Genomic DNA, 27980 nt, shown 5'->3' on the forward strand with positions numbered 1-27980 from the left:
ATGGCCTCCGTCTGCTTCTGTGCGGCCGAGAACTGTTGGGCAAAGCTCTCGACCGCGTCGCCGAACAACCCAACCTGGGAAAGAGGGGCATCCAGGAACCGATATTTATCGGTGTCCCTCATATCCGCCAGGTTGAGCCAGAGGTGGCGCTCCTGGACCACCAAGGTGGACATCGCCTGACCGACTGAACGTGCGGTTTCCTTCGTCGCCCGGAGGGCGAGGTCGGTTGCCACACGGAGCTCCCAGAGGAGCTCTGGGTCAGAACCACCCTCGTTCATGTCCATGAGCGCCTGGGCCTGGTGGACCTGCAAGAGCGCCATGGCATGGAGGGCGGAAGCAGCCTGTCCACAGGCCTTGTAAGCCTTCGCCGTTAGACCGGACGAAAACTTACAGGCCTTGGACGGGAGGCGTGGATTACCCCGCCAAGAGGAAGCGGACGCCGGACACAGCTGCATCGCGACGGCCCGCTCCACTGGGGGGATATCCACATACCCCTTAGCTGCCCCGCCGTCGAGGGTGGCGAGGGGGGAGGAGCCACTAGAACGGCTTCGGGCACTATACGGTGCCTTCCACGTCCTAGAAAGCTCCTCATGCACTTCCGGAAAGAAAGGTACCGGGGCGGCGCACTGAGAACCAGCACGGCCCGCCCCGAGAAACCAATCGTCCAACCGAGAAGGTTCGGGACGTGGTGGAGGGTTCCACGCAAGCCCAACCTTCTCGGCGGCCCGGGAAAGCATAGCCGTCCATTCTGGATCCGTCTCGGATAACGCTACACGCCCCGAGGGGGGCAACGGAGCCAAGTCTTCATCTCCAGAGGACTGAAGCTCCCCCTCCGATGCTGCGATCGACATCTGATCATCAGCTGGAGCCCCAAAGGAAACGGTTGGCCGTTCCGGAGAAGGACCAAGACGTTCACTAAGGAGCCCCAATGGCGACAGCGCTTGTGAGGCGTGAGGGGCCCGCGGAGGATGACTCGACGGGGAAGCCCTCACGGTAATCCTCAGATCACCCTGGTCATGCACCGAAGTAGGTCTATTCTGTGGGGCAGAATAGACACTAGATCGGGGCATAGGCGAGGGGACTGCACCTCCCTTGAGGTAAGCGAGTCTCGATCTAAGCGCTGCGATAGTCATATTCCCGCAATGGGAACATGAACTATCCACAAAAGCTGCCTCAGCGTGTTGAATGCCCAAACAAGAGAGGCAACTACTGTGGCCATCTGCTGGCGCCAGGGAACGACGGCATCCAGAAACGCACAAGCGGAATGACATCTTGAAAAAGACGCAGGGTCACGCTTGTGTTGCTCTTTTAGTGAAAACAAAAAAATAGAAAAATAACTCTCTCAGTGCTGAGGCACCCAGGGGTAGCCGCGGTGTGAATGAACACACGGGGAAACGCCCACCGAACCGACACACACACACACACACAGAACAATAATGCTGTGAAAACAGCAGTTGTGAGCTGCAATGCTCGCGGCCACCGCTGATCGCGCCGTCACACCAACACAAGGAGAGTCCTCTTCTCGTTTTCAAAGGCAGTCTTTTCCTGTAGAGTTCGGAAGTGAAAGCAAAAGCTCGGCTCCGAAGTGAAAGACAATGTGTGCGTGCGCCCGCTTCCTGTTTATACCCGCGCGACGGGGCGGGGGCGCGTGACGCGTTCACGCACGCCAACGTTCATTGGCTTGTTCTGTAGATACTCGAAGTTGATAGGGCTCTCTGAAGTGATCCCAATTACGTCGTCACGTCGACGTTACGTCGAACGTGAGCGACTGAAAGGGAACTAATAACATTTAAAGGTATGCCGTGTTCTTCAACCGACATGATTTTGAAGGTGGAGCGTTTTGACCAATCAAATGAACGGGGAGTTTCAGCGCCGCCCACGTGTGCAAATGAAATATCGAACCCATAAACTAATTTGTAAACCAAAAATAAAAAAAAAGAGCCAAAATCACATTTTTCATTTTTTAAACTAAACTAAAAAACATACATGAGTTCTCGTTTTCTCCAAACAGGAAATTAAATCGTCAAAAAGTACACGGACCGAGTGGACTACTGACTTTTGATTTCTGCATCTTCAATTACCATAATAACCACAGGAGGGATCAGTGACTCATGAACAGGTCACCCAAAGATGAAAATGCTGTCATTTTCTAATCACTTTTAAAAACCTACTCAATTAATGCATATTTGAAAATACAGACTTTTTGCTCAAAAATACCAAGAAGTAGTAATTATACAGTGGTGGCCAAAATATATATTTTAAAATTGCATTTTAAAATATATTCAAATAGAAAACTGTTATTTTAAATTGTACAAATATTTCACAATATTACTGTTTTTGCTGTATTTTGGATCAAATAAATTAAGCCTTGGTGAGCAGAAGAGACTACTTTTAAAACATTAAAAAAATCTTACCGTTCTAATAATTTTGGCCACCACTGTATATGTATATAATTATATGTTATACAGTATGTAGCAAAAATGTCTTTTAACTTACCTGTTATGGCAGATGCCTGAGACTCCTGCTCAGCAATGATAGAGTAACCAAGGTAGCCAAGATATTCTAGACATCGCTGGACATCCAGGTAAGTTGTTAACCTGCAAAAATGACATTGATAATTGACAAACTGATGAACCATCCAGACAGAAATGAACAAATGGGTAGCATTTCAATGATCAATAGATTCATTCTACTATTCAAAAACACATAATTACATTCACAACATTAAGGACACAAAGACACATGGCATGGTTGATACACACGTCCACTGAGAGAGATAGCCTTGATATGTGATCCAGCCCTGGTCATTAGTGCAGACCGTACTGTTCACATCCAGTCCCCAGGGGATGTAGGGGAAAACACTGAACAGATCCATAAGCTCTTCAGGGGACAAAGCACAGTCTCTGTCCTAAAACAGAAACAAACAAGCTTCGGTAAAAACAAGATACAAATGATGATCCAGAAAATGGCAAATTAAGTCTAGCACTACATTTGTGACATACATTTTTATCTAGACATTTCAAAAGGATCAAATAGGATAATCTTAATAAATATGTTAATATAATATTATGATTAACTTTTTTTTCAGTCAATGTCTGAGGAAGTCAACCACTTGTACCTTATCATGTTTGTCAAAGACGCTCTGTAGAAACAGGTAAGCATTGTGATTGAGCTCTGTGGTGCAGTCCGGTGGTATTTTTAATCTGTAGGAACGTAAACATAGAGTCGGATGTTGATAACTGTAAGATTAGCATAGTTGGATTAAATTGGGATTGCTGAAAAGTCTCTAATGTTCAAAGTAGATTAAGAAAGTTCCAGATTAAGAGAGTTCAAGCTTGATTTTAATTACTGTAAGGGAGCAGTTACATTATTTTTGTACCACTTATCTGTTTCTCAAAAAAGATATTCTGTGCACTCACATACTCACATGTAATAAATTAATAATTCATTTATAAAACTTTTTGTACTGAACAGTGGGCACAATTACAATATGTAACCAACAGAACAACTAAGACCCAGTAAAAACATCTGTATTTCAAACCTGAGTAATATAAATCTACAATATGTTCTAACCAACAGAAAATTTACAGAGGTCTCTTCAAACAAGCCAACTGAATAGAAATCAGAAATGAGGTGTAATAAGACGCTGCTGCTTCCACCCATGACAAGAGAATGTGACTTGCTGAAAGAGTGACTGATGGTAAGTGGTATTTCTTACGGGGGAAACAGGTAGTCCTGATGCAGCTCAAGATCGTCATCATATCCAAACCTCCGCAGTACCGTCCACGTGGTCTCATGCCTTCCTCTTTGGATGAAGAGAGTATGTAGGAAAAGGAAACCTGTGGGAAAAAACAATCTGGATATTCAAGTCAAGTCAAGTCAACTTTCTTTATATAGCGCTTTTCACAATGCAGATTGTATCAAAGCAGCTTCACAGTATTAAATAAAATAGTACATCAGTGTTTGTTTCTAGTGTAAAACGTCCACGTTTGGTAATGCTGATCAATAGTATTGTTGATTGATTGATTAAATTAAGTATCCCCAACTGAGCAAGCCAAAGGCAACAGTGGCAAGGAACCGAAAAACTCCATCAGGTGACCTAATGGAGAAAATAAAACCTTGGCAGAACCCAGGCTCAGTCGGGGGCCAGTTCTCCTCTGGCATTTATGAACTAGAGACCGGATTTAACTGTAAGATTAAAAATATTATATAAATGCCTGGCTGAAGAGATGCGTCTTTAATCTAGTTTTAAACTGGGAGAGCGAGTCTGAGCAACGAACAGTATCAGGAAGGCTATTCCAGAGTTTTGGAGCTAAATGTGAAAATGATCTCCCTCCTTTGGATGATCTGGATATCCTAGGTATGACCAAAAGCCTCGAATTTAGTGATCTTAAAGAGCGCGATGGATTATAGGGCGATAGAAGATCCGTTAAATAAACTGGAGCTAAGCCGTTTAGGGCTTTATAAGTCAGTAGCAATACCTTGTAATTAATACGGAACTTTATAGGTAACCAATGTAGTGATGATAGAATTGGTGTTATATGGTCAAATTTTCTTGATCTAGTAAGAACTCTAGCGGCGGCATTTTGGACTAACTGTAGCTTGTTTATTGAGGATGCAGGACAACCAGCTAATAAAGCATTACAGTAATCTAGTCTCGAGGTCATGAACGCATGAACTAACTTTTCTGCATCAGAAACAGATAGCATATTACGTAGCTTAGCAATGTTTCTAAGGTGGAAAAAGGCTGTTTTTGTAACATGAAATATGATTTTCAAAAGACAGGTTGCAGTCAAGTATAACACCCAGGTCTTTTACTGTAGAGGATAAAGTAACAGGACATCCTACTATGTTAAAGTTGTATTGTGAGAGGTTTTGTGGGCGTTTTTTTGAACCGATAAGTATTACCTCTGTCTTGTCAGGATTTAATAAAAGAAAATTGCGCGTCATCCAATCTTTTATATCTTTAACACACTCTGTCAATTTGGATAATTTAGCGTTTTCATCCGGCCGTGATGAAATATATATTTGAGTGTCATCAGCATAACAATGGAAACTAATTCCATGTTTCCTTATAATATTTCCAAGTGGCAGCATATATATTGAGAATAATAGAGGGCCTAACACAGATGCTTGCGGCACTCCATAGTTTACTGGAGTTATGATCGATTTTTCTCCATTTAAATAGACAAAATGGTATCGGTCAGATAGGTATGATCTGAACCAGCTTAATGCTTGTCCTTGAACACCAGTATAATTTTGTAGTCGATCTAAGAGTATTGTGTGATCTATAGTATCGAACGCAGCACTAAGATCAAGTAAAACTAGTATTGAGATATAGCCTTGGTAAGAAGCTAAGAGTAAATCATTTGTGATTTTAACGAGCGCAGTTTCAGTGCTATGGTGCGGCCTGAATCCAGACTGAAACTTTTCATAGATGTCATTTTCTTGTAAGAAAGAGCCTAGTTGGGCAGACACCACTTTTTCTAGTATTTTAGACATAAAAGGAAGATTTGAAATTGGTCTATAATTTGCTAGGTTATTTGGGTCTAATTGTGGTTTCTTAATGAGTGGTTTTATAACTGCCAGTTTAAATGTTCTTGGAACATGACCTAAAGTTAAAGACGAGTTAATAATATTGAGGAGAGGCTCTTCCACTATAGGTAACACTTCTTTCAGTAGTTTAGTTGGTATGGGATCTAATAAACATGTTGTTGTTTTAGAGGAAGTGATAAGTTTATTTAACTCTATTTGTTCTACAGTTGTAAAGCACTGTAATTGTTCTTGCGGGGTGATAGTTGAGGCTGGATTATAAGGCACGATTGAGGACTGAACGTTTACAATTGTGGTTCTGATGTTTTCTATTTTCTCAGTGAAAAAATTCATGAAATCATTACTACTAAACTGTAACGGAATATTTTGTTCAGGTGACGCTTGTTTATTTGTTAGTCTAGCCACGGTGTTAAATAAAAACCTAGGATTGTTTTGGTTATTTTCTATTAGATTGCGGAGGTGCTCAGCCCGCCTTTTTATAACGTGACGTACTGTCTTTCCAAGCGATTCTAAAAACCTCTAGATTAGTTTGTTTCCATTTACGCTCTAAATTACGGGTTTCTCTCTTTAGAACACGCGTAGTATTGTTGTACCATGGTGCTTTAATTTTCTCTCTGACTTTTTTTAGTCTAATAGGTGCAACAATATCCAGTGTTCCAGAGAGAATGGTGCTCATAGTGCTGGTTAGTTCCTCTAGTTCATCCGTTTGTTTGGGTTCACTGAGCATCTGAGACAGATCCGATAAGCAATTTGAAAAATTATCTATGGTGGATGGAAGGATTGTTCTGCCTAATCGATAACGCGGCGCAGCATGATATATTACAGGAGTACGTAATATGCAAGTTACCATGTAATGGTCAGTGACATCATCACTTTGTGGAATGATATCTATATCGGTTGGATCGGTTCCATGTGATATAATTAAATCGAGTGTATGATTAAAACGATGAGTTGGTCCGGTAACGTTTTGCTTAACCCCAAAGGAGTTTAATAAATCTATAAACGCAGCCCCTAACGCATCATTTTGATTATCTACGTGTATGTTAAAATCTCCAACAATTAATGCTTTATCGACATTGACCAATAGGTCTGAGAGAAAATCTGCAAATTCTTTTAGAAAATCAGCGTAAGGCCCTGGCGGTCTATATACGGTAGCCAAGGCTAAAGATAATAGGGATGTTTTTTTAGCATCTAAGAGCGTAACATTTAGTACAAGTACTTCAAATGAAATAAACTTATAACCCGTTTTCTGAGTAACACTAAGAAAATCTCTATAGATTGTTGCAACACCGCCGCCACGACCAATCAGACGGGGCTCATGTTTATAGGAGTATCCTGATGGAGTAGACTCATTTAGACCGAAATAATCATTTGGTTTAAGCCAGGTTTCAGTAAGGCAAAGTACATCGATGCTATTATCTGTGACTATTTCATTTACAATAACTGCCTTAGGTGTGAATGATCTAATGTTTAAAAGACCTAGCTTTAGAAATTGTTTTTGTTTACTAATAGCAACATTTTCTGTTTTAATAACAATTAGATTTTTCCTAGATCCTGCAGTAGATTTATGATTTGATCGCACTAAACGAGGAATAGACACAATTTCTATGCAATGTTCTACACTAGTATTTATATCAGTTAATTTGGTGCAGCAGAGACTATGATTTGGGCTTTTGGTTACTAGTCAAAAGGTATTTAACATTTTGGAGATCTTATCCGACAGAAGATCCGCTCCGAATCTGCTTGGGTGTAAGCCATCAGCACGGAAAAGCCTAGGACGCTCCCAAAACAGATTCCAATTATTTGGAAAGAGCAGTTTCTGCTCATTGCACCATGACGTTAACCATTCATTTAGCGTGAATAATCTACTAAACTTTTCATGTCCTAGACGGTACGTGGGAAGCGGTCCTGACACAATGATCGTTATATCAGGCGATGTGCTGCGTACCGTATCGATTCCTTTCTGGGGAGATTTGAGCAAACACAGGGCAGTATGCAAATGTTAAGCTTCACAAATGCAGCCTTACCTTTGAGAGTGAGCCCATTGTCACGCACTCCATCTGTCAGGTTTTTACTTACAACATTTTTTACATCCTCTAGGGCTTGTGGGGCTAGTGGGGTGTTGAAACAGGTCCTCTAAAAATAAGAATCAGACAGTGACATTGAATATACGACAACATAAAGGGGTAGTTCACCCAAAAAAATGAAAATTCTGTCATCATTTACTTATAGTAAGACATTTTTAATAAAGCCTGAGAGCTCTCTGTCTCTCCAGTGAAAGTCCATTTCACCAAAACTTTGACGCTACAAAAAGTTAAAGGTTGTAAATGAAATCCATATGATAAACAGATTTAATTTTGGCTTGTATTATAAACATTGATCAGCATGCATACATGGAGCACATCAAATATCCATCTTTCATATTTTTCACCTCCTTCATATCTTCATTTTGTGTTTCGAAGATGAACAAAAGTGTGTTTGAAATTACAAGAGAGAGTAATTTATGACAGAATATCCTATTTAGGGTGAACTGACCCTTTAGTTTGATTATATGGTTATGTTTTGACTTAAAGCAAAATACAGAGTTAGATTGTCTTCTTTAAGGTTAGGACCAACAAATGGTTGTTTAAATGTATAAATATGAAAACATGTTCTTAGGGACATCAAGGACATCAATTAAATCAGGCATTGATGTTGGCGATGGGACCGGTGTTTCAATTCTTCGTAATGTTGTGAAAGTGGTTCAGGTCTTGGCCGGTCTTGGCTTTATGGAGGCCAGTTAAGGTCTTCCACCCCCGAATAAACTATTTCATTATAGACCTCACTTAGTACACCAATGTTATGCAGGAGCAGAAAAGGGTTCTCCCTAAATTGTCGTAACAAACAGGAAGCAAACAATTCTCTAAAACATCATGATATAACCCTGTTAATTAGAAGGGGGTGACCACATATTGTGTCGTGCACCCTAAAAGGCCATACACAGCAGGTATCTCACCTGAAAAAAGGTGAGTTCATAATCATTGAGGACACCATTGTTGTCCAAATCTGACACCTTAAAGATTCGTGTCAATGCTCGAACACAGGCAGATCTCATCTGTGAACCAAAAAAAACAACAACTTAAACTTCACATACATGAAGTACTGTGTGGTTCATGCAACTAGGCCTACATATTAAAATGTATTTATTCACAAAGATGTGCAGACCTCTTTCTTCTCTGGACAATAGAGTGGCCCTGTAGGGTGAAGGACAGCCTTCTGTGCATAGTAAAACAACTCTGAAATATTCTTAAGATTCTTGGCTGAACACTAAAAAAAGAGGTAGAGAAGATGCAAATTAAACATTAAAACCCTGGTTGTAAAGATATGGCATGGATTAAGCCAGGAGTAAGCTTTAAATATAGTTAGATTTAGGACATTTAAAGGTATAGTTCACCCAAAAATGAAAATGTTGTCAATTAAAACCAGACAGTTGACGGTAGCCATTGATTTCAATAGTCTTTTTCCAATAGTACTATGGAAGTCAATGGCTAACATCAACCGTCTGGTTACCAACTTTCTTTAAAATATCTTGTTTTGTGTTCAACAGAAGAAACTCATACAGGTTTGAAACCACATGAGGGTGAGTAAATGATGACAATTGTCATTTTTGGGTGAATTATCCCTTTAAGTAGCTTTTATAAACATGCCTTAGAAAAATACTTTATTGGTGTCATGGTGTGCATCTTGAAACAAAACAATGGCACTGACATATTTTAAGATATGCCAATGCAAGATGCTTTCAGTTACGACAGCTCAAACATCCATTTTAGTCTGGGACTAGGCTTAAGCCTTGGCTGTGAAACCAGGCATAAATGTTATACACAGTCAAAGAAAAGACAGGAATACAGGATTTTTTTTTTTTTTTATCTGAGCGATTTAAACTTCCAGGTAATATTAAGCGATTTGCAAATCTGACAACTAGAGACTTTAGCTTTATTAAAGGTCCCATGACATGGATTATTTTATTATTTTATAATGTTTCCTGGGGTGCCCTTATAATGTTAGAATGTTTTTAAGATAAAAAATTGTAATAATTTAGAAATAAAAGGCATTTTTTCTAGCCTGATTTTAGCCTCTGATTTGAACACTCTGTTTGAAGGGGCGTGTCTGCTGTGAGACTTCAGTGTAAACGCTCACTGCTGTGATCGGCTGACATGCTTGCATATGAAATAGCTAGCATTACAGGTGGAACTCTCTCGAAAACTTTTACTATTCCAGCTATTATACGTTTTTACTATTACAGCTATCGAGATTAATGAATCATGAGAATTTAAGTATTTAGATCTATTCCCATCACATAAAAGGTTGCAGTGATGAGCACTGAGCAGATGACAGCCTGTTGATCGCGTGAATGAAGATCTTATCATTGCAACACAGTTTCTGCACTCTCATTAATGATTTCACCAATGCAAACATGAGGTAAGTACAGTAAAAGCTTCATTGTGCAGTGTAACAGCGTCATTGATTTCATAACGAGTTTTGGCAAGTGTCCAGATAAACTCGTGCTGTGTGATTGACAGCTTGGGCGATTGGAAAGGGATTGTTCTTTGATCGCTTTCTGTATATTTTTTAATCACAGTTTAAATAAGATTATTTTCATCCTACCAAGAGAAACGATGTGAAGTTGATATTTTAGTCACTGGCTTGATTTACTGATGCATAAACAGTATTGAACGACTTTGAGAGAAAGATTATCTGTCTGAACTTTTAACAATTACACATTCAGAAATTCACATAACCCACTGGTTCTTCAGAGGCTCAGATGAAGGAACTAAAAAAAATACTTTTGTGTTCATTTTTACATCCAAACACTGAGCAACTGCCATGCTTCGCTCGTTTGCAAGCCATGATGTCTCTCGAGGAAAAAAACAATATCGCGCTCGCGCAGCTCATTTTCTCATGGGCGGGCTAAATTCTCTTTGCGGGCAAAGAAGAGAAAGGGGAGGTAACCTTTCCCCTTATGACGACATAAAGGGAAGATTCTAGATTCGCCCGTCTGAGCTTTCATTTTCTCAAAAATACCCAGGGCTAGGTTTACACCTATAAAAATGTCTAGCCACTGGGGGACCATAGGCAGGCTAGGGGAACTCATATTAATGTTAAAAAACCTCATAAAGTGACATTTTCATGTCATGGGACCTTTAACAAAATTGCTGTGTAAATCCTTACTGTGAAGCATAAGGAATTTTGCAAAAGAGGTGAAATTGTTAAACCACGTTAAACCCACAAAGTTCAATAGTTAAAAAAACATAAATGAATAGTTCAAATCTTTAGATCTCACTTGACCATAGACAGACCATATACCATTTATGTACACCCCTTTTTTTTTTTTTTTTAACCATCAATTACTTTCTTATACATCCCTGACTGTGCCTTGCAATTTACACTCCACTTAACATTTTTTAAGTTTTTTTTTTGATTGTCATGAATTAATTGATTTTACTGGAATCCACACAACATTCAGACTATAATCTGAATGCACATGACCTATTTGATAGTTAAAGAAGACATCAGGGTAATGCCGGGGACACACTTAACGACTAGCTGAAACATTCTAAGACTGAACTGAAAACACTTAAAGAATGTTTCCAACAACTGGAGCAGATTTTAAACACCGACTAAACGCAACTGTCTCTGACTCGGCGTGTTTGGGAATGATCAGTTGTAAGTATCAAGTTACATTCATAATCGGCCTTACAGTCGTCAAGTGTGTCCCCGCTTTAGGAGACATTCAGCATGGCTCGACATACCTCCACACAAGTCTCTATCTCTGTGTATTTGTTCATGATGGGAAGGACAGTCTCCATACTGCTGTGTTCAACCAGATCAGATTTATTCCCAACAAGGATAAGAGGAACCCTTAAACACACACAAACAAACAAACAAACACACACACACACACACACACACACACACACAAAGGTAAACAGTTTCTGGCTATTTTTAGTATACCATAGACCTGGGGTGTTATTGTACACACTGCCAAGAATTTCAAGTCAGCATCAAATGAAAATTCTGATTTACTATCTGTTTTCTAAATGCATGTTATAGATTTTATTGTGAACAATTCATCCATGTATATGTTTCAATTATAAAAAATAAAACATTTTGAAATGTCATGACAGGATCTTCCTGTAATGACTTGACTCTGGTGACATATACAGGACTATTTAAACCAGTGGTTCTCAAGCTTTTTTGTTTTCTATGCCGGGCTTGTTCCGACGATGCAGTCAACGGTCTAGAAGAAAAAATATTCAGAGGAATTGTCATTCGGTGCAGTGCCACATTATAAAGGCAGTGAGTCAATTGCCAATTACGCACTCGAACGCATTTGCCATTTCTTTTCTTTCTCCCACGCATTTTAGCTACTGCCCATTTGAATGTGCAATACACAACAGTCACTCAAAGTTTGGCAAACTTTGGGCCTCCATCATAAACTGCCACGAAGTCCACTTTCCTTTTTATTATAGTTTACTATTAATCTGAGCACCAGTAGTGTTTACTGTAATGGCATTTATCTTGGTCTCTTTTGTATTTATGCAATATACTGGAGTTAAATGTGAGAAAGGAGTTCAGAAGATCATCCCATCAGAAGATAATACCAGCGGGTACCTACCTGCTATCTTTGTCTGTTCTCTCATTTATCAGGGGAATCCAGTGACTTGTCACCTGTGACAATTACATTATTTTGTTATGCAATTATTATTATTTTGTTATTATTTTGCAATGTTAAAACATTGACAGCCAACCAGAATCCACTTTAAAGAGCTTGATCATTTAAAGTAGCATACAACATACCTGCAGCCAAACTAGTTCTAATAAATGAGTTGGTGTGTGGACGCTAATATAGTTATATTTCTTCATAGTCAGTGTTGGGAAGGATACTTTCAAAATGTATTTCGTTACAGAATACATGCCCAAAAATGTAATTTGTAACGTATTCCGTTACGTTACTCAATCTGAGTAATGTATTCTGAATACTTGGATCACTTCCACATTGAATTGCATTTTATAAGTGTCGGCCATCAAATCCTGCTTAATAAACAGGCCTATTCTTGTAGGGTGGGGGTGCGGTGATGCGGTGGTGACGCGTATGTCAATAAAGCACCTAAAAGCTGTCACAAAGAACCGGCAAAAGTAATAATTATGAATATGTCAAATATAGAAAGGAGATATTTTAATTGTTTATTAATAAACAAGTGTTTTCTTTGTTAGTGTCAGCTACAAAGATGAAGTTGATTATGCTGACTCGCGATCTTCGCAGTAGCCTATAGTGAAAGCGCCAGAGAGAAATGCACATTTCATACGGATTACATATGCAGAGAGCAGTTCTTTCGTGTTGAATTGTTCTGTTTAAAAGTAGACATGTCTGTGAGGCAAGCAGGGCCTATACTACCTTATACGCTGAGCGCCCGTTTCACACATACTCCGTGTGCAGTGCGTATGCGGTGCAGGAGCAGCACGCGCTATAGTGCTTTCACATATGATGCGTTTGCAATGCGTAACTGATCTGCGGCTGTACCACAAACACATACACAATATTTGTATTTCAAATCCAGAAGTTATCAGCAAATTTTATTTTAAAAAAGTTTTGTCACCGGTGCAATTCTCTTTGTAGCCTACACATATGCACTCTTTAATAGACGTATTCAAGTTTAAACAATTTAAACTACATATTAATCAATGCATTACTTCTAGATTACAGGCCTATATTAAGTTGTTCAAGCAAGTGGTAACATATTTAACCATGTAGGCTACTTATTAAAATCACAAACATTTAAATTAAAACTTAAAATTGAAAAAAACAGCCGACTATCTATCATGCCTTTTCTGTTGCATTTCAATTTTAATACAATAAATCTTGCATGCCACAAAAAACTTGTTTTTCAACCTTCACAAATCAGATGAGTGTTGTTCATTATTTTGCCTTGTTGAGGTAAACTGTAGTTCCCTTTCGTAGTCACTCAGAGTTACGTCGGATGACGACGAATGGGGTTTCGCTTAGAAAGCCGATTATCTTCGAGTATATAAAACGAGCCAATGGCAAAGAAATGCCATGGGTCTGCGGAAATTGCATAGCGTAACTCCGCCCCACCCTGGGGGTAAATAAGGAAGTGCGCTGGCAACATGCAGATATGTTTTCGCTTCGGAGCCAAGTTGATGTACTTCATCTCTTCTCTTCGAACGAGCCTCTCTCCAAGTGTTGGTGTGACAGCGAGTTCCAGCGAGTGCACATTCCCTGCTTATCTGTGCAGTGATTTGCCAGTGTTTGTGTGTTCTCTCCCTGGTCGCTTCAGCATTTGTGAAAAAAAATCTCCTTTCTAAAAGAGCTTGCACGCGGCACGTCTTTTTAAAGATGCCTCGCCCGTGCACTTCTGGTTGCGGTCTTCTCATTTCTGACTCTGATGGGCACAATCGCTGTCTTGTGTGTCTGGGTATTGAGCACGCTAAGGCAGCGTTTGTGGATGAGTCATGTTCCCATTGCGGGAACATGCCCATCGCACGGTTGCGGTCAAGACTCAATGACCTTCATGGTAGAGTCCCCTCACCCGCACCCCGATCTACTGGCTCCACGAGAGCTGGTACTTCGGCTGGCGGCCAGGGTGACCTGAGGGTTACGGTGTGGAACAAAGCGCCGACTATTCCACGCTCCACACCGTCCTCTAGCGCCGTGCAACCCGCGAGCGTTTTAAATGAGCCCGCTGTACAGTCCTCTAACTTGCCGCGGGTCTCATTCGGCGCTCCAGAGGAAGATGTGATGTAGGGCTGCTCGATTATGGAAAAAATCATAATCACGATTATTTTGTTCAGTATTGAAATCACGATTATGTAACACGATTATTTCACATGACTTTGGGAATGTGTTGCATTTATTAAAAATACACGGTAACACTTTACAATAATGTTAATTAGTTAACATTAGTTAATGTATTAACTAACATGAACTAACAATGAGAAATACATTTGTTACAGTATTTATTAATCTTTTTTAATGTTAGTTAATAAAAATACAGCTGTTCATTGTTTGTTCATGTTAGTTCATAGTGCATTAATTAATGTTAACAAATACAACCTTTCATTTTAATAACGTATTAGTAAATGGTGAAATGAATATTAACTAAGATTAATAAATGCTGTAGAAGTAGGCTATTGTTCATTATTAGTTAATGTTAACTAAGGTAGTTAACTAATGCTAATTAATGAACCTTATTGTAAAGTGTTACCAAAGACACCTTTCAACAATTCTTAAAAAAATCGAAATTTTAACATTTATTGTACTTTTTGAACTATTAAAATAAATAATATAACAGATAATACTTCAATGAGTATTTTAATAATTCCCGCAGGTCTACCAATTATGATGCGGGAAATTCCACCGCAAACATTGACTCACTTTAGCCTGTAGTTTGTATGAGTAGCCTATCCTAAATGAATCCACACAGATTATAAAATCAAATCAATCATTTTAAAACTTTCTCCAAGACGCAATTTCACAAACCGCGCGAGTGTTCAGCGGCGCTGCGTCTTCTATCTCTCTCTCTCTGAATGTGTTGGACAAGGCAAGCGTCGAAACTACACTCTCGCGTTCAGGAGTCAGGACATGACGGAATTGTCAGTTGCACAATCGGGCCAGCATTGCATCGTAACTAAAGTTTATCATTTTCACTTCTTTTAAGTCTTATCAGTTTAAACATTTGAGCTGAGAGAGTTTACGGCTTCGGGAGGGGCGGATGTGCGCGCGTCATTCAGAACACAAGACAAAATTAGAGCGTTCTTTCAAAACAGAATATGGCAAAATAATCGTTTTTACTCGATTGTACTATTTTGGTAATCGTTGGGAGCCGAAATCGAAATCGAAATTCAATTCATTGCACAGCCCTAATGTGATGTCGATCGCTGCATCATAAGGTGGGCAGGAGTCCTTGGGAAGTGAGGATTCGGCTGTGCTGCCACCTTCGGGTGTGCCAGCATTGCCTGAGTCTGATCCCGAGATAACGGCCATGCTTTCCCGGGCAGCCGCGGCCATCGGTCTTGAGTGGTCCCCGCCACCTGGTCCGGTGCGCTCGCGGCTGGACGATTGGTTTTTGGGTGCCGCCGCTGATCCTCGTCAGCGCGTGACCCCAATGCCTTTCTTCCCGGATGTGCATGAGGAGGTCACGAGGTCCTGGAAGGCACCCTTGTCTTCCCGTGATCGCTCGGCGACCTCCTCCGCCTTGCCTCCTCTCGATCAGGCGGCCGCCAAAGGGTACACTGGGGTTCCCCAGGTTGAACGCTCTGTTGCGATGCAACTGTGTCCTCAGAGTGCTTCTTCCCGCGGTGACCCAAAGCACCCCTCCAAAGCCTGTAGGTTCTCCTCCACCCTTGTGGCGAAGGCCTATAGAGCTGCGGGGCTGGCGGCCTCCTCACTGCATGCAATGGCGACACTCCAGGTCTACCAGGCCTAGATGTTGCGTGACATGCACGAGGGGAGGACTGACCCAGGGATCTTTGATGAGCTGCGTGACGCCACCGACCTTGCTCTCCGAGCGACGAAGGTGACCGCACGCTCCCTGGGTCAGGTGATGTCCACTTGCGTGGTCCAGGAGAGACATCTGTGGCTCAACCTGGCCGATATGCGTGAGGCTGAGCGAACCCGGTTCCTCGACACTCCCATAACCCAGGCTGGCCTCTTCGGCGGGGTGGTTGAGGACTTTGCCCAGCAGTTCTCGACCGCCCAGAAGCAGACTGAGGCTCTCAAACACGTCCTGCCCCGACGGCCCGCTGCTGCCTCCACCCAGCCGTCGGCACAGGTGCCTCAGTCTGCTCGCCGCTGAGGGCGCCCTCCTACGGCTCCCGCCCCTCCCGTACGGCCCCAGCAGCAGCCTCCATCTGGGTCGCGTCGTGGAGGACGCCACAGGAAGGCGCCACAGCCCTCTCCCGCCCCGTGCCCCGCTAAACGCCATTCCAAGCGGCGCTCCTGAGACGGGCTGCTCAGAGATGGAGTTCTTCCCAGGAGACGGTAGCAGGGCCGCTCCTTCCCCCGGTGGAGGGCCGGGGGAGAATCCTTGGTTTTCCCACCCCCGCTGCTCGTCCCACGACGGGCAGCACCCTAATGTGGTTAAAGAAAGAACTCACTCCCCCATCTCTGAGCACACAGAGTGTGCGGATGACAGTGCGCGCCGCTCACGAGCCTCGCCACTCTCGTCCCCCTCTGTCGCCAGTCCCCTGCCAGAGCACGCCCCCGTGGGACGCTGGTCTTCCCCTGGCCGCCTCTGGCAGGACGCGGCTAATGACCGTGCCCCTGCACCGGGCCGCTATGCCACCCACGCCTGGGCCGGTCATTCCGCTTCGCTGCACCACCGAGGGTACGTCTGTGGTCCGCATGACCCCGCTGGTACAGTTCTACGGTTTGCTTTCGAGGGGCAGGCATACCAGTATGCGGTTCTCCCTTTCGGGCTAGCCCTGTCTCCTCGCGTCTTCACGAAGGTCGTCGAGGCAGCCCTTGTTCCCCTTCGGGAACACGGGGTTCGCATCCTGAACTATCTCGACGACTGGCTGATTCTAGCTCACTCTCGAGACCAGGTTTGCGAACACAGGGACCTAGTGCTCCGGCACCTAGCTCGTCTGGGCCTTCGGGTCAACTGGGAGAAGAGCAAACTCTGCCCCGTGCAGAGGATCTCTTTTCTCTGTATGGAGATCGACTCGTTTTATTCCCTGTTTTATTCCCTGTTTTATTTGTTTTATTCCCTGACCGAGGGCACGCTCGGCACGGATGCACTGGCGCACAGCTGGCCGCGGGGCCTTCGCAAGTATGCGTTTCCCCCAGTAAGCCTCCTTGCGCAGACCTTGCGCAAGATCAGGGAACTCAGGTCTCATTCGGCGCTCCAGAGGAAGATGTGATGTAGGGCTGCTCGATTATGGAAAAAATCATAATCACGATTATTTTGTTCAGTATTGAAATCACGATTATGTAACACGATTATTTCACATGACTTTGGGAATGTGTTGCATTTATTAAAAAGACACGGTAACACTTTACAATAATGTTAATTAGTTAACATTAGTTAATGTATTAACTAACATGAACTAACAATGAGAAATACATTTGTTACAGTATTTATTAATCTTTTTTAATGTTAGTTAATAAAAATACAGCTGTTCATTGCAGAGATGGGGGACTCGAGTCACATGACTTGACTCGAGTCAGACTCGAGTCGCAAATTTAAGGACTTGAGACTTGCTTGACTAAATTAAGAAAATGACTCGACTTGACTTTGACTTGAGATCCAATGACTCGAGACTTGACTTGACTTGAACTGTATGACTCGAGAATGACTTGATATACATTTTTATATAAATCATCGCAACATCAATTGATGAACAAAATGAAAGCAACAGAACCATTGACGCCAGTCATCAGATTCTGCGCGATTGCGTGACGCTGCACAAGCCCAGAAAAAACATAAGCCGTTTCTCAATGCCAAGTACGCAAAGTTTGGACTTGAGTCCTTGGTAGTTCGGACTTGACAAGTTCGACTCAGGAGAACGAACTCCCGAGGACGGGAGGACGCAAGTCCGATAATTCTGCAAATGGAACAGCGGCGTACTTGATAGCATCACTCAGCACGCTCTGGCTACTCCGGTTATCTCTTTATGTATATCTAGGCTACAAATAAAACAAAATATGTTATAAACCACCACTCCTAAACCACACCACCTCTTTTCGTTTTCATTTAAAAAAATCTTAAACATAATGGCCACACAAATGTGGTTCAGACAACGCAATTGATTCACTGCATACTTATAACAACACGAAATATAAAGACTCTTTTTGTTTTCATTTTAAAAATATGATAAATAAAAAACATTATAATATTGATCATTAAAACTAACATTTAGCAAAAAGAGACAGGGTTGTGTCATTTTATTTTATTATATATGTACATACAGTGAAGAGAATGTAGGCAACATGTATAATAAAATATTTAATGTTTTAAATTTATAAAATAAAATATAACCTTTTTTGTTAAATGTCAGTTTTAATGATCAATAATAGCCATGATAAAAGTATAAGTAGCCTAAAAGGTATAAGAAGCTATACAATAATAAAGCAAACGATTCAGTCAAACATAAGTCAGCTCTCTAGGCTACAACGTTAAAGTTAAATAGACTAAATAAAGCTATGAAACTTAACTTTGCCCTCAGCTTAACGTTTTGCCGGGGAACAAATTATAGATTAATGAGACAAATAAAATAAATAAATCGTCCGTTAGATATACACAAGACGATTTATATCTCATGTTAAACCACTAGACTAGAGACATCCGAGCCAGCGGCAAACGTCAGCTGCACTAACCGAGGAAAGGCTGTTCTCGGTGGGGTACATGAGCGCAGAGCGTCCGACTGCCTGGTTCTCACAACTCCGAAAACGTCAGATCAAATTTTCAAATAGGCGCTATCTTTATAAATAAACCAAAGATTTGAGCTTTAAACAACTACATTCTCACCTGAAATACTCTTAAAACTACATTTCGTGACACAATTACAGCAGTATTTTTAAATTACGTGGAGTTTCTCCTCTGCTTGACGCTTGCTGGTTGGTGTGAGATGCATTCTGGGATACCTGGCTGTCTCAAGTCCGCACAAGTCACCTTGCGATGCATCCTCGGTAAAAGGGGCGGATCAAGAACACATCTGAGGATTTGAACTGGACTTGGCTAGATGTGAACTTTGAATTGGAACAGTACTTGGGCAGCGACTGATGACGTTTCACAAGTCCACAAGAACACAAGTACAGACAAGAACGCATATTGAGAAATGGCTATACATCGCGGTGAGCGCGCTAAATACAAAAACATCTCCCAGTATCGTTTCTTTTTGGATATAAACACTAGAAATTGACTATATTCATACAAGAAGATTTGCTGTACGCATAATAACAGGCAAGGGATATCGGACGACCACAACCTCGAACAGTCGAACTTCATTCACCATGTCTTAAAGTTAGCTATGGCTTGTTTAACCTGTTTGTTATAGTTAATTTGACTATCTTTAAATCTAGAGAGAATATTGGTCAAAACAGCATGCCTCTTTATACACAATTATGTTTTCAAATGTAGCTTAATGTTGCCAATATTCAAATTATAATTAATGATGGCATATGTTTTGTATAACATTTGCCACATTTCTTTCCAATCATGCTTTAATTAAAGCCAAATATGTCGTTCTTTCCAATGACAAAAACAACATAGAAAACTGTTAATGTTTTGTCGTGTTTTATGTTTCTCTTAAAGCAGGGTCAGATGTTATCAGGGGGTTGGGGGCAAAATGCCAGCAGAATTAATATGCACCCAAAATTCAAAATGTGGTGGAAAAATTGCCCTAGTATGAGTTATTTTTATAATTATAACACATCATATTAAAAAATATTTCAAGAATATTGGCGCGATTGCAAATGTGATAATGGTTTTATAAAACAGTTCAGTAAACAAAGAGTGAATATTGTGATGTGACATTTTAGACATAATATTCCAAATATTCTTTGTTTTTGCTCTATTTCTCCAATGACAATAGTTCCAAATAAGCCACAGAAAGAGTTATGCGTATTTGTGATTCAGTGACCTAGTTGCTTAGTTCCAGAACGAATCTGCCGTTTTGAACAAATCAGTTGAATGAATGCTTCTATGACTCGTACATTAAGACGGTGATTTGGCGCCACATATTGACGGTTTTAACTTCATAATTAAAAATATATAACTTATATAAAGGGGATGCCAGTTTGAAGAATGCCATTTGGTGGCATAGGATCCATTATACTTGAATTGTGAATAGTTTAATACCTTTTAATGGTCTTCTGCAATGTTTGAGGCATATTTATTTTTTCATGCTTTAATGTTGGCCTAATTTCATTTACATTTTAGGCTATGTAGTTTGAAATTTTATTTATTTTTTATTTTTTTATTTTTATAGTAGTAACCACTCAGCTGTATGTGGAAATGCATATTTAAAAAAAATGTTGCAAATAAAACCATAGTCCACAACTTCTGTAGTTTTAACTTATTTTAATATATAAATTCAGTGAAATCATCAAACGTTTGTATGACTTGCCAGTGACTTGTGACCCAAGCTACGACTTGACTTGACTTGCTTGACATAAAGCAGTGACTTGACTTGACTTGACTTGCTTTTCACAAAATTGACTTGGACTTGCTTGAGACTTGAAGGTTAAGACTTGAGACTTGCTTGTGACTTGCACATGTGTGACTTACTCCCACCTCTGGTTCATTGTTTGTTCATGTTAGTTCATAGTGCATTAATTAATGTTAACAAATACAACCTTTCATTTTAATAACGTATTAGTAAATGGTGAAATGAATATTAACTAAGATTAATAAATGCTGTAGAAGTAGGCTATTGTTCATTATTAGTTAATGTTAACTAAGGTAGTTAACTCAAGATCAGGGAACCCAGGTAACAGCAAACTCTGCCCCGTGCAGAGGATCTCTTTTCTCTGTATGGAGATCGACTCGTTTTATTCCCTGTTTTATTTATGTTTTATTCCCTGACCGAGGGCACGCTCGGCACGGATGCACTGGCGCACAGCTGGCCGCGGGGCCTCCGCAAGTATGCGTTTCCCCCAGTAAGCCTCCTTGCGCAGACCTTGCGCAAGATCAGGGAGGACGAGGAGCAGGTAATTTTGGTTGCCCCGTATTGGCCCAACCGCACCTGGTTCCCAGAACTAGTACTCCTCGCGACAGCACCTCCCTGGCCAATTCCTCTGAGGAAGGACCTGCTTTCTCAGGGACGGGGCACCTTATGGCACCCTCGTCCCGATCTTTGGAACCTCCACGTGTGGCTCCTGGACGGGACGAGGCAGGTTTGAGTACCCTACCACCAGCGGTGGTGGCTACCATCACTTCCGCTAGAGCATCGTCCACGAGACATGCCTATGCGTTGAAGTGGAACCTATTCGTCAATTGGTGTTCTTCTAAAAATCTAGAACCCACGAAATGCCCCATCGGTGTCGTGCTTTCCTTCCTGCAAGAAGGGTTGGAGCGAAGGCTGTCTCCCTACACCCAGAAAGTGTATGTTGCCGCCATTGCCGCACATCACGACGCAGTTGATGGTAAGTCTTTGGGAAAGCACGACCTGATCGTCAGGTTCCTGAGGGGAGCCAGGAGACTGAATCCTCCTCGTCCTCCCCCCGTACCCTCTTGGGACCTCTCAGTGGTTTTAACTGCCCTGCAGAGTGCTCCCTTTGAGCCTCTGCAATCAGTGGAGCTTAAGTTCCTGTCAATGAAGACAGCGCTCCTGGTTGCATTGGCCTCCATCAAGAGGGTAGGGGACCTGCAGGCATTTTCGGTTGACGAAGCGTGCCTGGAATTCGGGCCGGCTAACTCTCACGTGATCCTGAGACCCCGGCCTGGATATGTGCCCAAGGTTCCCACCACACCCTTTCGAGACCAGGTGGTGAACCTGCAAGCGCTGCCTTTGGAGGAGGCAGACCCAGCCTTGGCACTGCTCTGTCCAGTACGCGCACTCCGTGCTTACGTTGACAGAACGCAGTGTTTCAGGACCTCGGACCAGCTCTTTGTTATTCATGGTGGGAAGCTGAAGGGAAAGGCTCTCTCCAAGCAAAGGTTGTCTCACTGGATAGTGGACGCCATTGCTTTGGCATACCAGCAGAAAGGTCGACCATGCCCCCTTGGTGTGACGGCCCACTCCACCCGGAGTGTGGCATTCTCTTGGGCTTTAGCGCATGGTGCCTCGCTAACAGACATCTGCAGAGCTGCAGGCTGAGCGACACCTAACACATTCGCGAGATTCTACAATCTCCGAGTGGAGCCAGTTTCTTCTCATGTACTCGCTTCAACTAGCCGGTAAGAGATTCTGCTCAGGTGTCTTCGCTTGCTTGCCAATCCTCTCTTCGGACGGGATACGTGCGATATTCTCCTCAGGTGAGCCTAATAAGCCCTGAGTCTCCTCCAGCACTGACGACGTCAACGCCAGAGTTTTGCCACGGCAGCTTTCGCGCTTGGCTAGGTGCCTCCATGTGCATGGTTCCCCCTCTGGGCGACCCCCACATGTGTATTCCACTGTAAGCCTCTCTGAGCATGTGTCTTTCCCTTGGCAAGCCACCTTGCCACCCCTGGGGTTGAAAGATTCCACCTGCAGCTGGACACCCCAGTGATACTCCATATGCAGCCCCCCGGGGTCATATGTGTATTCCAAGTCCCCCCCTTCGGGCTGGGCATAATTGCATATTTCCACTGAGATATGCTTCCCAGTGTACCTTGGTATTCCTGTGTTAAGTAGGACTCCTTCGTCCGTGCTAGTCTCACGGCAGGGAGCTCAGACTTACGCAGGGCACTGGAAGACAGTCGAGAGGTGGCGTGATTACACTAGGAACCCCATTCGTCGTCATCCGACATAACTCGGAGTGACTACGAAAGGGAACGTCTCGGTTACGTATGTAACCCTCGTTCCCTGAGTAGGGAACGGAGACGTTACGTCTCCCTGCCACTTCCGCTGTACCGCTGGAACGCCTGAGTTCAGTCTCGGCTCCTCAGCGAAGACATATCTGCATGTTGCCAGCACACTTCCTTATATACCCCCAGGGTGGGGCGGAGTTACGCTATGCAAATTCTGCAGACCCATGGCATTTCTTTGCCATTGGCTCGTTTTATATACTCGAAGATGATAGGCTTTCTAAACGAAACCCCATTCGTCGTCATCCGACGTAACGTCTCCGTTCCCTACTCAGGGAACGAGGGTTACATACGTAACCGAGACGTTTTCATTGCTTTACCCCGGTCTTAAGTAAAAAGATGACTGTGAAAAAAAAGCAGTATTTAATTAAATACATTTATGGTGGTATTACTGCATTTTATTTAATTAAATGCATTTATGGTGAAATTACTACATTTTCAGCACGAAACATGTGCTGTCACTTTAATTCAGTGTTTGCAGCACAGCAGAAATAGACTCGGTGCGGAAACGATCTCTGCACTGCTGTATACGCACCGCAACTGGAACGGATAAACGGACCGCATCCCCGTGCAGTGTGAAAGCTCTAACCTGTTAACATTGGGTACGGAAAAAATACGCACAGCATACGCACTGCAAACAGTGTATGTGTGAAACGTTAATTTTGAGACAAGCTCCAGTTCACGCACCGGCGCCTATATTTAGGCTACTTCTTATTAAATCCAGGCAATTGGTTGATGAAACATTGATTAAAATTAAGATACAATTAATACAAAACGAAATTCACTTTAAAGAAAGGCTTTTTGCTTTCTGTTTGAGGTCTCTGTGAAAGTTTTAAAGTAGTCTTTTAGTGCCGCTTTCAGAGCGCTCACGTCCGTAACGGAGAACTGTCACGACCGTAACATTGTTTTTTCCTCATAAATGCGAATACGAAAAATAAAATAAATATTTTTATGTTCTGTGGAGAGCCAACCCTTCTTAATCCGGTGAGTAGTATTACTTTTGGTTTGCGCAGTGTAATTCACAGAATTACAAAAAAATATATATATATTTTGCCAGCTAAAAGTTAAAGATTTTTTTGTGTCACGCATGTTTATTTCCCTCATATTAAATATAAAACACATGTAGACCAATATTTGTCTAATGTCTGGACTCCTTTATTAAGGGAGTATGGATATATAAACAGACGTTTCACTATTATTGCATTTTCTGAGAATTTATATTTCAAGTTTTGACTGCAAATGTCACGTCCATAACGCTGGAATTGACCAATTTAAAAAAAAAAAAAGATCTTCAACTACTTTTGTGGTGTAGGTCTACGTATTTGAAAAAAAACCGTAGCCTACTTTAAGATGCTTCTTCAGGTTGGAGGTGGAGTCTTTGGACACTGAAAGGAGGTTGGTTGCTGGCAAGCAGAGGTTGCACTGCACAGTTATATTTCATTCTCCCTTCTCTTTCTTTAATGTGAAATGCTGTTTGAATTTCCAAGATAGAAACGCATTCTTGCCCTGGCTCTGTTGTTCCGGCTCCATCTCTACCTCTAGCTCCCGCTGCTCCTCTTCCGACTCCATTGTGACTGATCACGCAAACCGCGCATTTTTTCGTTTTCATATTGGGGCTTCTGGGAAATGCATGGAGTTGCCTTAATTTATTTAGAGAGTGAATAAACTTGTGAAACAGATAAGTATTGTCATGTAATCCATTGATTTCAACAATGTAACTGTATTCTAAATACCAACTATTTAAATTGTAACTGCAACGGAATACAGTTACTCATAATTTGTATTCTGAATACGTAACGCCGGTACATGTATTCCGTTACTCCCCAACACTGTTCATAGTTATTGTTCTTGATGTGAACAGGTCTTTACTTGTACCATATAAGAGCAAATAAAATATATAAATTGTTAATTGAATGTAAAATGTGTAAATTGTAGTATCAGACAGATTTGGAAATCATGGATCAAATTACTGATTATTCTAATGAACGATTAAGTTATTCTGACTTATAGCATGAAGACTAGAATGTATGATCAAGTTCTCTCACCTTCTCAATAGACTTCTTGTTGTTCACAGAGTAGACTATACATATAACATTGGCCTAAAAAGGGACACAAATATAATTTCTCTGAAAATATTAACGACAAAAAAAATCACTGAGTGTTGTGAATCCACATCTCACCTTTGATATCTCTTGATACAGTTGTTCATCTGTCTGTTCAGCTTCTGTGCATATTTAAAAAAAAAAAAAACATTGTTATCTCCTCTCCATTCAATAATAATAATACAAATATTTACTAAAAATAAAAAAGTTAATTACTTTTAGATTTTAAAAAGACAGAGGTTATCTGCACCAAGTGCACAGAGCAATAGAGGCTATTTACAGTAAGTTTAAATAGCAAAAAAAAAAGGGTATTTTTGTGTAAATACTAGTAGTGCATAGAGCAAATAGTGACAGAAACAGTGTAACATAGTAGCCTATGTAATAAAACATTATGCATTAATAGCAACATCTTCTGTTTATATATTATATTTATAAAAGTAATAAATGGATGCTGCCTTATTGAAAGCGTATTTGTCCCTATCCCTTAAGTCATCCCCTTACACAAAGCCCTAAAGTAGCCTTTGCCACAAGATGGGCTATTGGCAGTATTTGCTGTGCTAGCTGCACAGTGTAAATAGACACTCCAAAAGAAAGTCAGTAATGTTGTGCTTTTGCTATCATAAAATCAATCAATACATCATTGCTGGTTTAATACCTGAGTAATCTACTATATGAGTGGGGACTCTCTCTGGTGTGACATCTGCTGGTATAGTGATTTCCTCAGCTCTATAAGGAACCTATTATGACAAAAACATCCATACTGACACCAAACACTGTTGACACTGTTGCAAATAATAAAGTCAGAACAATCATTTTTCCAGAGACTGTAATGGAAATAATAATACATACCACAGCCGGGAACTCCTCACTGACCAATGACATGATCAGGGATGTCTTCCCCACTTTGGCTGTTTATACACACAGACAAATAAAAGAGCATTACCGGTTTCCTCATCTCCACAGATCAACCTGATCAACCCTGAAATCCTTAATGTAACCTAGACACGAGAATTCCTCATGCAATTTTAATTTATATTTTAGTGGGGACTGGGGACGTCCTTTCATAATGTTACAGCTTACCAGGTCTACATTAAAGGAGAAGTTCACTTTTAAAATGAAAATTCTGTCATCATATGCTCACCCTCATGTTGTTTCAAACCTGTATGAATTTCTTTCTTCTGCTGAACACAAAGGAAGATATTTAGAAGAATGTCAGTAACCAGACAGTTTTTGGGTCCCAATGACTTCCATAGTATATTTTTTTCCTACTATGGAAGTCATTGGGACCCAAAAAATGTCTGGTTACTGACATTCTTCTAAATATCTTCCTTTGTGTTCAGCAGAAGAAAGAAATTCATACAGGTTTGAAACAACATGAGGGTGAGCATATGATGACAGAATTTTAATTTTAAAAGTGAACTTCTCCTTTAAAGCCAGATGAAACCCTCTTATGGTCATAAAACACATAAATAAGTTAACAGAGATCATTATCAGATAGGCAAATACATTTGAGTTTGGCAAACTACAATATTTACCAACCTTTTGCATTCTATAAAAAAACCTGTCACAGCTAAACCTATCCTTCCTTTTATTGTAAACAGGTCTTCATGGACCACAACAGCTTTATGTTATAGGAGTCAGAACCCTTAAAGGGATAGTTCACCCAAAAATGAAAATTCAGTCATCATTTACTCACCCTTATGTTGTTCCAAACCTGTATGAGTTTCTGTTGAAGGTAGCCATTGACTTCCATTTGAAATACTAATGGAAGTCAATGGCTACCATCAATTGTCTGATTACCATTCTTCTAAATATCTTCTTTTTTGTTTAACAGAAGAAAGAAACTCTTACATATCTGGAACAACATAAGGGTGAGTAAATGATGACAGATTTTTCATTTTTGGGTGAACTATCCCTTTAAGTTATTATTTTTACACATTGTATTTTGCAAATGTTGCCTACCTAGATGTTATTCTGTAAACCTAGTGAGCTGCCTAGTGCCTACCAAGAAAACCTTCTGTAAACCCTGTGATCTGGCTACCAAGACAGTTTTTGTAAAAGATAGTGGGCTGTCTGCTTAGACAAAAAATCTACGTAGTAAGCAGTCTACCTAGACCTGGTAATGGGTAACAGACTAAAACTGGCACGTAAAGATGCTCAAAAACGTTGACTAGATACTGTATGAAGTTCACAAACCCTCTCATCTTGTTTCATATTGTCACACATAAATCTAACCAAATGAGTCAATGTTCAATGTTACTGTTATGAAGCCATGCGCTGTCATTACAGGAGCAGGTTATAACAGTCTGCAGTGACAGTAGCCTACAGTAACCTTGTCATCAGACAAAACTGCGATTTCATGTTACAATGCAACAATTTCCAACATTTATATCACCTATAAGCTCAATAATTCAGTAGAAGAGTGTAAATGTTGATTTCATTTAAGGTTCACTTATTTTAAGGTTACGGTCGTTTCGTAACAAACAAGGACCCCATTCCATTAATAAGAGACTTACGTTCTCCAACCAGCAGAATCCTCACGTCTTTTCGCATATTTCCCACTTCTTAAGTCAAGTCGCATTTACCCGTTTATAATCGTCAGGATTTTACAGGCGTAAACAGCAATCCACATCAAACTTCACAATAAATAAGCGTGGCATTATGTAAAAATCAAAACAAATTTATTGTTCAAATTGTGAGGCGATACGACGTTTCTAGATGATATAAACATCAGTATTGGTATTTATGGAGTGGATTCACTCAGCGCGGCTGTTAACTGGTGTAGTAGATGTAACGCGCACACACGCCCCCCTTCTGA

The 27980-nt window shown here is 41.2% G+C and overlaps 1 protein-coding gene across 4 annotated transcripts in view; it reads right to left on the reverse strand.

Moving 5' to 3' along the window:
- The window catches only part of rhot1b (ras homolog family member T1), a 48233-nt gene extending 20253 nt beyond the window's left edge, over positions 1 to 27980 (reverse strand). For 2 of the 4 annotated variants that reach the window (XM_079883224.1, XM_079883223.1), the window contains exons 1-14: positions 27679 to 27980; positions 26012 to 26070; positions 25818 to 25899; positions 25241 to 25284; positions 25106 to 25159; positions 12209 to 12261; positions 11343 to 11451; positions 8758 to 8859; positions 8549 to 8647; positions 7581 to 7689; positions 3719 to 3839; positions 3119 to 3203; positions 2763 to 2908; positions 2497 to 2597 (exon numbers count right to left, since the gene is read on the reverse strand). In XM_079883224.1, the coding sequence (XP_079739350.1) occupies positions 2497 to 2597; positions 2763 to 2908; positions 3119 to 3203; positions 3719 to 3839; positions 7581 to 7689; positions 8549 to 8647; positions 8758 to 8859; positions 11343 to 11451; positions 12209 to 12261; positions 25106 to 25159; positions 25241 to 25284; positions 25818 to 25899; positions 26012 to 26070; positions 27679 to 27715 (1201 nt within the window). In that variant the 5' untranslated portion in view covers positions 27716 to 27980. Of the gene's footprint in view, positions 1 to 2496; positions 2598 to 2762; positions 2909 to 3118; positions 3204 to 3718; positions 3840 to 7580; positions 7690 to 8548; positions 8648 to 8757; positions 8860 to 11342; positions 11831 to 12208; positions 12262 to 25105; positions 25160 to 25240; positions 25285 to 25817; positions 25900 to 26011; positions 26071 to 27678 lie in introns of all 4 variants that reach the window. The other 2 variants (XM_079883226.1, XM_079883225.1) reach the window with 2 other exon arrangements.

The sequence above is a fragment of the Squalius cephalus genome (genome assembly GCF_949319135.1).
Source record: "Squalius cephalus genome assembly, chromosome: 10".
NCBI lineage: Eukaryota > Metazoa > Chordata > Actinopteri > Cypriniformes > Leuciscidae > Squalius > Squalius cephalus.